This window comes from Antedon mediterranea, chromosome 11 (genome assembly GCF_964355755.1).
Source record: "Antedon mediterranea chromosome 11, ecAntMedi1.1, whole genome shotgun sequence".
Lineage (NCBI taxonomy): Eukaryota > Metazoa > Echinodermata > Crinoidea > Comatulida > Antedonidae > Antedon > Antedon mediterranea.
The window spans coordinates 5,654,677-5,666,797 of NC_092680.1; the positions used below are offsets into that span (position 1 = coordinate 5,654,677).

Below are 12,121 nucleotides of genomic sequence, written 5' to 3' on the forward strand. Positions count from 1 at the left end.
TTATTCATTTATTTGTACATTTTATTTTTCTAATATTTGACAGCACCGAACATTGGTACATTCTTAAAAAATATGTTTTAAAGTGGATGCAATAACATTACAGAATCCTTCCATCATTTTTAACATAGTATAGGCATATTAGGCCTAACTTAATTCATAATTAAAATCGAATAAACATAAGAGAGGTTTCGCAATCTTACGAATACGATAACGAAAACGGATACGTCACACATTTTGTGAAACTTTTGAGCTGATCCCCATTTCATATTCGTAAAGCGTATTTGTGTTGACGAATATCACCAGTCATATTCGTAACTACAAAACGAGTAGGCCTATAGTTTTTGATCTATTTTGCACATTTTGCATTTGAATCAGGAATGATTCATGATTATAATATAATTATACTTTTATTGAAAGTAATTTACTAAAGTAATTTACTAAAATGCCAGGTAAATTTTGATAAATAGCAATTTTTAAAGTCTTCACTCGCTTTGATGTTACGCTCGGCCTAGGCAGCCAAGCACCAAGCAACACGTACTGCGCTTCCCTCACATTTACCGCAGTCATATTTTGGGAGGCGCCCTCAATATTTCGTTGCAATGCGAAACTTTTTTACTGGCTTACGAAAAACGAATACGTGTGCGTGACGTATCCGTTTTCGTTATCGTATTCGTAAGATTGCGAAACCTCCCTATTAACATAGAAAAAGGATCAATAACTATAAAAGCATATTAGGCCTACATCGTAATACGGTCTGCTCGATGGAGTTTGATCGACAATACAAAATAAACGCTTCAATTTGAAACACAAAGCTAATTTAAACGTATTATATTGTTTAAATAATAATATACAATTTAATCATTACTGTATAGTAACTTTTGTACAGGTGATATTCGTCTTTAACTGTTTTTCTTTATTTTATAGACGAGATAAGGTGGCTAAGAAAATTGAAATCAAGCTTGTACAACTGTTGATAAATTGTCTTGAGAAATTCAACTATATTAATCTTAAGGTTGCTTTAGGATTGACATATCGCTGGGATTTTAATGTTGAAGTAAGCTATTTATAGTTTAATCTCGTATCTAAGAAAGTTTAGATATTACTAAAAGGCTAGATTGATTAAAGATGTAGGCATATTGTCCCTTGAAACACAAAAAAAATGAAGGTCAAAATATTCTAAATTTAAATTGGCCATATCAAAGTAATATTAAAGTTATTCACTTTAAGTCGAAAATTTACGTATTTAACAGGTAAATTAATTTGATTACATTTCGTCTGGAAAATCGTCGCGAGCGAAAGTAAACAAAGATTTCAGAACACGAGTATGCATTATGTGTGATGCTAATTAGGATAGTTTACAACTCGTCACGGTTGAAAAGGTGTTTTCACATAGATCGCGAGAAGTTTTATGATTATGCATACAGAGTAGCCAAATTAGCGTGTTGCATTATGAGATATGTTTTGATCGAAACTTTGACTGGAAGTCAAAGTTATTTTTTTAACAAAAAAGTATGTATTTCAGTTAAATGATTTTTTCTTCGACAAATTTTTGGTGATAGTTAATAACTATTATGATACTTCAAAATTACCCACATTTTTCGAAATATTTTTTTAAAATTTTTTTGGAATTAGTCAAAGGAACAATACATCTTTAACATTTGTAAACACGACAGTAATAGTAATCAATCGATGATAAGGTAAATTTATTCATAGCATGTGTGCTATACAGACTAGCAAGCAAAGCTTTACGGCTAGTTACACTTTCATTAGAAAGGTATATACTACGGAAGTTTTTCTATAATATCTGTACATTTTTAACTGGCTGTAATTGGCACATTAATCGAATCTATTATCAAACAAAAACTACAATACTTTGGACATATTGCCAGACGGGATGGAGATAGTATGGAGAAAATGATTATGTTTGGGAAAGTTGAGGGGAAACGAAAAAGAGGAAAACAGAGACCCAGATGGATTGATGGTATAAGTGGTGCTGCAAACCGACCAATAATCAGTTGCTACAATGAAGCTCAAGATCGGCAAGAATGGAGACACCTCATCAGAATGGTCACGAGTACTCAGATATGAGTAGAACGACGAGAGAGTAATTGAATATTATATAAATAGTTCTAAGGCATTAGGAACTTTAAACCGCCAATTAATTTACAGAATTGTTTTTATATTCTTATTTGATGGAGATCCTGAGATGATCTGATACCGGTGTTTTTTTTTTGTGTCTGTCTTTGTATTTAAACTTATTTTATGCAATTGATTTTGTAACTATGGACGTCCGTTTCCGAAATAAATACAAAATGAATGAAATGAAATAAACGGAAGATTATGTTCGATCATGTAATTTCAAATAGGGCATTTGCTAACGAAATTAACTACTCTGTAGAAAGCTAATGCTTGTGTTTTCAAATGGGTTATCTAATCGATAATTAATTGTTACTTAAAGGACAGGACTATTATACTCAAGTTAATAAAGACTATTGATGAGTGGATGACAACATTTGATGATATAATGGCAAAAGACAATCGTCCCCTCGAACTAAGGCTTGTGGAAGAGTCGTTGGAAATTGCATTTGAATCCAACTGGTAAGAAACCAAGCTTTTGAACGATAAGCCATTGTTTTAGTTTTTCACCTTAGACCTATTAATCTTCCTTATTTCAGTACCTAACTAATTACATTGTAAATTTACTGTGTTTACGTTCAGTTATTTAACAGAAAAACGGTTTTAAAAATGAGAGTTTAAAAAAATGAAGTAAATATCTTGGACTGGTGTTACCGGTGTTTTTAAACGAAAGCGGAAAAAACGAATGATTTGAGGTGTGTAGGCCATGTTAATGTCATTTTCTCCCATTTTTTAGCCCTCCAAAATTATACCTAAACGATGTTATAAGAATGTGGAAGAATGCATTGACAAAAGAGTTAGAAGGTCAACCATTGACAGGATGGGGAATAATAGCATCTACAATAATAAATAAACTCATCATTCCAAAGGTAAATAATATTGCTTTTAACTTTACAAAGTACTCCTATTTCTCATTTTGGACAGAGTTTAACAAAACATTACAACAATATATATTTATGTTGTGTGTTATAACTTTAATCTTGAATTTTAGGCATTTTGTATTAAAGATACGTTATATCAAATAACGTCCCATTCATCACTAATTCTTCCTATTATCATCGTTTTCTTTGTCTTTGGCCTGAATAGAATAAAAATACTAAAATTTATTATTATTATACATTATTGTTTATAACTTTAATATTAATGTACATAGAAATATGTATACATACCAGCTGAAATTAATACGCTGACATTAATTAAATATTTGTTTGGTTCACATTTGAAATGTTTGTAACAGGACATTCTTTTCAAATATTTTTTTTGGAGCGTTTTTATTTCATTTACAGGCTTCTATGTTTGATATGACTGAGTTCGCCCCGGGTGTAATGACTCTAATACGGGCGGACATCAAGAAGTTAACTTCTTCTGCGTCTAGTGTGATATCATCCATGTACGAAAAGGTGGACACATTTGTGCCGTGGACAGAAGAACTCGTTGACCTTTTTCTAGACGACGATGAGATGTATACTAGTATAGGAAGTATGTGATCAGATTAACGCTGCATTCACACTCTTTCGCAAACGGAAGGCGGCGCCATTTTGTTCTATTATTATTATTTAATCACCAATGAATAATAATGATATGGTCAATGTTATTAAACTAAATTTGAATTGAATAGTCTTAATGATGACGTCATATTGTCAAAATATCATATCAGCTCAAAATATATAATAAGTTGGAACTATTGCATACATTTATAGTACAAATTGTTGCCGGGGTATATTATACAAAGAATTATAACGTAGGCCTTGTTACAACCGTTAATGTAGAAAACGCCAGCTAATGTCGAAACAACCGTTAATGTAGAACAACCCACCGCTTATGTAGTAAAACCTCCAGCTTATGTAGAAACACCAACAGCTTATGTAGAAAATAAAAATCAACACCAGCTAATGTAGAAACAGTCAACAGCTTATGTAGTAACGAAAATTGCCTCCCAGCTTATGTAGTTACTATCGCCAGCTAATGTAGAAAATGTTATACATTTTACAAATGCATCGATCTTTACTTAGCTATCAGTCTTTCCACCTTTCGTAAGCAACCAACTTTCTAAAACGACCCACATATCGTAACCAACCATCTCTGTTAAGAGACCCTTTCACATAATCGACCACCTCTCGTAAGGGATCACCTCCTCTCATAAGGGACCACTTCTCATAATCGACCACCTCTCTCGTAAGCGACCACCTCTCGTAAATGACCACCTCTTTTAAGGGACCATGACCTCTTTCTCTCTTTTAAAGAACCACCTCTCTTAACGTCCCCACCTCTCGTAAGTGACGACCTCTTTTAAAGGACCACCACCTCTATTAAGGGACCGCTTCTTATTGACCACTTCCGAGAGGTGGTCGATTATGATAAATGGTCCCTTAAAAGAGACGGTGGTCGTTCAATAGAGGTGGTCACTTACCAAAGGTCGTTGTGAGAAGCGGTTCTTTAATAGAGAGAAAGAGGTTGTGGTCCCTTAAAAGAGGTGGTCACTTACGAGAGGTGTGGTCGTTAAGAGAGGTGGTCGCCTACGAGAGGTGGTCGATTATGAAAAGCGGTTCCTTATGAGAGGAAGTGATCACTTACGAGAGGTGGTCTATTATAAGCAGTGGTCCCTTAATAATAGAAACGGTGGACGTTCAATAGAGGTGGTCACTTACCAGAGATCGTTGTGACGGGAGATAGTCGATTATGAGAAGCGGTCCTTTAATAGAGAGAAAGAGATCGTGGTCCCTTAAAAGAGGTGGTCATTTACGAGAGGTGTGGTCGTTAAGAGAGGTGGTCGCTTACGAGAGGTGGAAAGACTGATAGCTAAGTAAAGATCGATGCTTGCACATGAATTATAGACATTTTTGTAAAATATATAACATTTTCTACATTAGCTGGCGATAGTAACTACATAAGCTGGGAGGCAATTTTCGTTACTACATAAGCTGTTGGTGTTTCTACATAAGCTGGAGATTTTACTACATAAGCGGTGGATTGTTATACATTAACGGTTGTTTCGACATTAGCTGGCGTTTTCTACATTAGCGGTTGTAACAGGCCTAAATCAAATATTTGTGTTGAAAAGAAAATCTTTCAAAAAGAACTTATAATTATGTTGAAAATTATGTCCATTATACAAACATTATTTAACTTCTAAATATAGTCTACAACTTACCAATGGAAACTAACTTGAAAATGTTTTCTTTTTCTTCGTCAATAAACCCTTACTATTATTATGGCCATCAATTATTAAATTTGTAGGAATATTAAACAATTATTATTATTTATTTTTAGGTTCATTAAAACCACTGTATGTTAAATGTCCTGAGAAGATTATGAGTAAAATGGATTTAATCTTAGAAAGGTTACCTGACATGGATGCGAAAAGGAAACACTATATTTATGTTTTATTTGACAATGTTTCGAAAACTTCCACTAAGGTAAGGCAAGAACAAACTGATTAAATATTCCTATAGATAAACAACTGGTCCGAACTGGTCCGAACGTGGTCATAATTTTGAAGACATGCACTATCTTCAGTTCAAATCAAAACACTAGGCACAATATAATAAGCGGCAGGTCCAAGAGCTTGTTTAGAGAGCGCCCATTGCCACCTCTCTACAAACTTTAAAGTACACTAAATCCTTTGTTAGCCTAAACCCTTAATAGTAATTCAGAGCTGTACCGTTGATCGAAAATTCACTGCGGTCATCCTCAAATCCAAGATGGCGTTCAAAATTGCCGGCATTTCTAACACAAGCCTAAGGTTTAAAAACTGTACATGTTATCAAACAATATGAAAATAAGGATCTATTTAATTATTATGATTATCATTTCACCATAGTTAAAGGTGACCCAGAAAGGGTGAGCTTATTTTAAAGGACCCTCAACAAGACAAGACGACACACAATAACAAACAATATAAACAAAATATAAGCAAATTAAAATGTATCTAATCTTCCATGATACAGACTCCCCATGTGACACTGTATCACGGAATTTGAATGTGATACTAAAAAAATAATGTCTTTGTGGAAATACATCACAAAACGACGCATATTGGTCTTTAAAAAAATAAGTAAGTGCATTACGCCAATTTACTATGTATTATTATAATATTTATGCTATAGTTGTTTTATTACAGACATTAGTACCACATATTGATACTATCATTGAAGATATCAATGAGTCGGATATTCGATACCAAGTTCTCATGGTGCTTGGTGAAATTGCTGCGAAATACCCAGAAAAATTTGTTAATCATGTTGAAAGTATTAATGGGTTATTAGATTCCGAACCAAACACAGTGTACTACGTAGATAAGATAGTTGCCAGTGTTGGAACCGTTAATAAGGTACGTGGTGGAAATTCAAATGTAAACGAAAAGTGCCTTAATATTGAATTGACAATTTGTTAAATATATTTTACTTTCTTTGTTCAAATTTTATAGGAATGGGCAATCAAAATCATAAAGATTTTAGTTGATCAGCTTCAGACAATACAAACGTCCTACCAGGGTATCGTTTTAATGGAAATGAAAAGAATAGGCCATAAATATCCTCAATGTTTAACACCATACAGAAAGGAGATAGAGGCCATGAAGGGAAGTGCACAGATGGGAGTACGAGACGTGGTGATTTCACTCATCGATTTTATGGAAGGAAGAAGGTAAGTCACTTGAGATGGACGTACAAATTCTGTTTTTCTCACGAAAATCAAGCGCATGGGAAAGGGAAACCTTTTGGGTTGTTAAGGTTATCAAAAAAAGCTTTATTCTTGGGAAGATATCAACACCTCAATTCGGTCCCTTTCCAACATCCTGTGTCCGCACCGGTAAATGATGTGCTGGTGTTTTTTCTCCTCAATACGACAGTTTAGAAGGTTTACACGAGAACATTGTAGACCAGCGAGAGGACATCGAGGTATTGGATACGCGAGTGACAAACACAGAAAATAACGTTGCAGAAGTTACAGAGAAAGTTGAGGAACAAGGAAGGGAAATAACGGCGGTTAAAACAGACGTCGCAGAACAAGGACAACGATTGGAAGAGTTGGAAGAAGTTGTTGATGAAACCGTTGTAAAAGTCGACGAGATAGATCATAAGGTAAGATTTTATTCCTTATATTTAACATTTAAGATGGGATTAACAATCCTTTTCATGTGATTCACACAAATTATAGACTTACAGTACGTGTGATGTGATATGATAAGATAAGAAATGGATGAAAAGATTGCAATATTTAAGTAAAAACCACATATCTATGACAACATTTCTGACAAAATCTATTTTCTAGACGATTACTAATGCACCAAAATGGTCACGTGATGTTTCAAAACTACTAAATCCAGAAGCTGACTACGATTGGAGATTTTTGGCGATACGTCTCGGCTACTCGGGGGAGGACATTCGGAACTGGGCGTTGTCACCGGACCCGACTATGGCAATTCTTGCCGAATGGTACACGACCCATAAGAGTAGTGATGCAACATATGCAATACTGACGGCGTTACAAGATATGGGACAAACAGAGGCTGCAAAGATAGTTGAAGAATCTTTAGAACAAGCAGGTAATCAAGAACACATAAATACACATTTTCTCATTGACAATTAATATATAAACATTACTGTATAATGAAAGCCAATCATGTTTCTAATTCAGATTTTCATTAAAATTATAGATGCAATGGTTCCAAAATTAGGACCCGAAATATCAGAGAAACCGCCTAAAGTATTCATTAGTTACCAATGGGATCATCAACCTGAAGTGAAGGCTATAAGAGATCATCTTGAGATGGCAGGGTTTGCTTGCTGGATGGACATTGGTCAGATGGGAGGAGGAGATAATTTATATGCAAAGATCAACGAAGGAATGAGAGCTGCTAAAGTTTTTCTGTGTATGACAACTGAGAAGTATTCGAAATCAGAAAACTGCAACAAAGAGGTAAAAAGAAATTTACTGATTAACTAGGCTATATCTCTACGACGCTTTCAACAAATTATAGAAATCTTACTCACATGGTAACTTTAAATACTAAATACTTTATTATGTTTATCTTCATTACAGGTGAACTTGGCGAATCTGCTCAACAAGCCAATCATACCGATCCTTATTGAGCGTACAGCCTGGCCTCCGGAAGGACCAATGAGCATGCTTTTTGCTCAGCTTCTTTACATCCAATTTTTCACGGATAAGCATTACGTCAGAGGAGATAAATTTTGGGTTGATACCAAATTTGCAGAGTTATTGGCGCAAGTTAGTTATTATGCTGCTCCCGATCCAGAAAAAATTACTGACGGTAAGTGAAGATTCTATTTAAATATTGAATGTCCTACTGTAGCCTTTTCTTCCTTTGGGTATTTTATGTTTCAGAAGTATTCAAAACGTATTATAACCACCTAATATCATTGATTGATTTAGGAATCACGTTTTTCTTTTTCAGAATACAAAAGTTGGGTACCAACTGTTGAAGCACCTGAGCAAGAAATAAAACAAGCTAAGAAAGATGATAAAGCCGGTGAAACCAAAGTGGTAGAATCTGAGCAGGTAATTTTCACTAATTATACAGGAGTATATAAAGAGTATTTGACGTAAACTCACTAACTAAATAGTAAATATTAGAAATAATAAGCCCTTGTAATCATATTAATTCAATAATTTATTGCTGATTGTAGAGATGGATTGATGTGTGCTCTACAAATGGGCTTATTTACAAAATGTTATCAAGTCACTAACTTAATCAACCATAGCTTTTCCTAATTTATTACCAGTTTTGTTCTTTACTTAGAAAGCGGAAATCGAACCAGAAGTCTTCATATCATACCAATGGGATCATCAACCACAGATAAAGGTCTTGTACCAACGACTGACCAGTCTTGGTTACTCGTGTTGGTTGGATATCAAACAAATGGGCGGTGGAGATCCATTATATAGTAAAATTGACAAAGGTCTTCGCAAAGCTAAGGTAAGTCAATTCTACTCTATTATTTACATACTACTATTGTAAATAAACAATAATATAATAATGTTCCTAACCTACCTAAATATTCGAATACTAGCTAGTGTTCTAAAGGACACAATTTTAGGTGCCACCGTACTTGTTTTATGTATGTACAATTTTAATACTATTTAAACACGCGAAGATTGTACTACCAACGGTACTCAATGCACAGTTGAGGTTAATTATTAGGTTTAATATTTTTGTCTATGAATTGTATTATAGGTTGTTATTTCCTGCGTTACACCGAAGTATTCATTGTCAGCCAACTGCCGTCGTGAAGTCAGTCTATCAGATGCTCTCCGTCGACCAATCATTCCGGTCCTTCTCCAGCAGATGGCGTGGCCACCAGAAGGTCCAATGAGCATGACATTTACACAACTTCTCTACATTGACTTTACCAAGGAGTCAAGTCAGGAAAGCTTTACCGACGAAAAATTTGACGAACTTATTACAAAAATTAATGAACATGCACAGCCTGTAGAAGGTGATACGTTTGCAAAACCATCTACACCTGAACGAGTTTCTGATCAGCTGAAACCCACATCCGAAGATTCGAAACCCGAAGAACCAGAGTTTGAAGATACGAACCCCGAAGAACCAAAGTTCGAAGATCCGAACCCCCAAGAATCAAAGTTCGAAGATCCGAAACCCGAAGATCCAAAACCCGAAGAACCAAGACTCGAAGATCCGAAACCCAAAGAACCAAAGTTCGAAGATCCGAAACCTGAAGATCCAAAACCCGAAGAACCAATGCTCGAAGATCCGACACCTAAAGAACCAAAGTTCGTAGATCCGAAACCCCAAGAACCAAAGTTCGAAGATCCGAAACCCGAAGAACAAAGGTTCGAAGATCCGAAATCTGAAGAATCAAAGTTCGAAGATCCGAAATCTGATGAGTCAAAGACCAAGGATCCGAAATCCGAGGAAGCAAAGACCGAAGAACCGAAACCAGAGGACGCAAAGTCTGAAGATCCGAAATCCGAAGAATCAAAGTCCGAAGATCCAAAACCCGAGGTACATGCTCCTAAAGAAACACCGCGGCAAACAACCCCTAATCCGCCTGAACCAAATAAGCATCACAGAAAATCTAAGGCATGTTGCGTTTTATGATTTTCATCAAAACGTTCTGTGTTTTTGTATTATCATTCACTCTTTCCCACCTTTTAAAACATCCCCTAAGTTCAATGAATTATGCATCATTTGGTGCAACTCTAAAGTTAAAAGTTTAGATTTCTTTTGAATAATGTATCTTAAACATTTGGACATGGAGAAATTAATGGTTTATTAACATGAATACAATAAAAACAATGTAGGCCTACCCTTTTCTTCCATGTCTGGTCTAGTCTAACGTCGTCTTGCAGTATATTTCTAATTGTCTAAAGCGATGATAATGTTCCTGCAATATTGCAAACTCATTGTACTTTTAGGAAACGAATTAAAAATATAACGACCAAAAATTCCTCAAAGAACTTCCGAACATTGAACTCAAAACGGCAATGTATCTATCAAAAAACAAGAGCAATTGCACAAAATAGAAACAAGTGGAGAGATCTTGTAAGGTGTATTCCTATGTCAGCCCATATGTAAAATGACGTATAGCACTTTCAAATTTCCGCATTCCATTGTTACGTAATAGTAGTAGAATTTCGTTGTGACGTGATCAGTTTAATTGGGCAGCTCGCAGTTCAACTCTTTCGCAAGTTTAACTGATAACATTTAAGTGTAGGCCTATGTGTATGCATATCTTTTTTATTTTAAGGCAATATCTAAATTATTTATGAAGTTTTTATTCAGATTATATAAAAAAAGGTACCGGTACTTTTAAACAATATTTTAATGTATAGATGGTAGTATACTAGATGTAGGCCAGAATAGCCTATAAACTATGATGTAACTATAAGCAAAACTTTTCTTTATTAAATAATTATATAACTGCAGGTTGTTGGAATTCAGATCTGTCTTAGTAGAGGAAAGCAAGTAATGTATCATTAAAATAATGTGTAATTATAATTGCAGCAATACTTTTTAAAATTTTAATTTATTTGATTTATAAACATTTATAATATCAATAATATGTACAGGTATATTATATAGACACGGTATAAAAGGAACATGTATTTAAATTGTCACTGTAATGAAGTATAGTTTTATTAATTTCAAAAAGGAAGAGTTTTTATATAATATTTATATATACATCAGACATAGCCTATACCTTCCATTGGAGAAAATGCTTTGGACGGTTGTTTTACTCATAACAAACCCAACTAGGCACATTATACATTTCTATTTATATGATCTGGTTTTCATTCAGTACTCTATATTTTATTCTGTATCCATTATTATAACCACGAAAGGAATTGTTTTTCTATAAATTATATTGCAAATATGTTTTACTCTGCTTTGTTATTCAGGTCTTGGAAATAAAACGACTCTTTGAATCTAAAGTACTACTGTCAAGCCGATTTTCCACTAGGTGAATTTGTTGGCGCGTAAGCGTTAGCTTATACGCATATTCATGTTTCCATCTTTCAAATCCATCTTTACGCATGCGCATATAAGCTGACGCGTTTGATTCTCGCTAACAAATTCGTCTAGTGGAAAATCGGCGTCAGGGCTCATTTTGTGGATATGACATTCGAAATAAAAGAAGTTTAATCTATCGAACATTTTACTTGTCACGTTATTTTAAAAACTAAGCGTGTTGCCTATACAAATCACGGCCGGAGAGATGAACTTTATTTCAGGATTGTGACTGAGCAGTTTAGAACATCTCTAAGTTTTTCTGTTAAATTTTTTGTTGAAAAATGGAAAACAAAAGGAAACCAATAAGTTGTAGATTTTTCCAAAATTTATTATGGAGTAATATAAAGATAGAAGTAGATATCCATTGATATCAGTTTTGTAGTGAATATAGCAACACAATCAGAAACACCTCATAGCTGTCTATATATAAGATTACAGTTAACACAAACAATTACACAAATGAAAACCGGAGAACAAAGTTAGTGA

The 12,121-nt window shown here is 34.4% G+C and overlaps 1 protein-coding gene across 1 annotated transcript; it reads left to right on the forward strand.

Moving 5' to 3' along the window:
• The first annotated feature begins 761 nt into the window (after positions 1 to 761).
• LOC140063066 (uncharacterized) lies at positions 762 to 11,942 on the forward strand. The gene is made up of 15 exons (XM_072109503.1): positions 762 to 766; positions 925 to 1,054; positions 2,459 to 2,598; positions 2,873 to 3,097; positions 3,374 to 3,615; positions 5,407 to 5,552; positions 6,257 to 6,466; positions 6,563 to 6,780; positions 6,986 to 7,217; positions 7,408 to 7,681; positions 7,793 to 8,055; positions 8,179 to 8,410; positions 8,555 to 8,658; positions 8,900 to 9,076; positions 9,335 to 11,942. The coding sequence occupies exons 1-15, from the start codon at positions 762 to 764 to the stop codon at positions 10,220 to 10,222; spliced, it is 3,486 nt and encodes a 1,161-aa protein (XP_071965604.1). The 3' UTR covers positions 10,223 to 11,942.
• Positions 11,943 to 12,121: the final 179 nt, after the last annotated feature.

What these genes read in the sequence shown, in the direction of transcription:
- LOC140063066 (XM_072109503.1), top strand. An exon ending in CAACAATATATATTTATGTT is followed by an intron (nt 3,098 to 3,373) that starts GTGTGTTATAAC and finishes TGTTTGTAACAG; the next exon opens with GACATTCTTTTCAAATATTT. An exon ending in TCCAGAAAAAATTACTGACG is followed by an intron (nt 8,411 to 8,554) that starts GTAAGTGAAGAT and finishes TTTCTTTTTCAG; the next exon opens with AATACAAAAGTTGGGTACCA.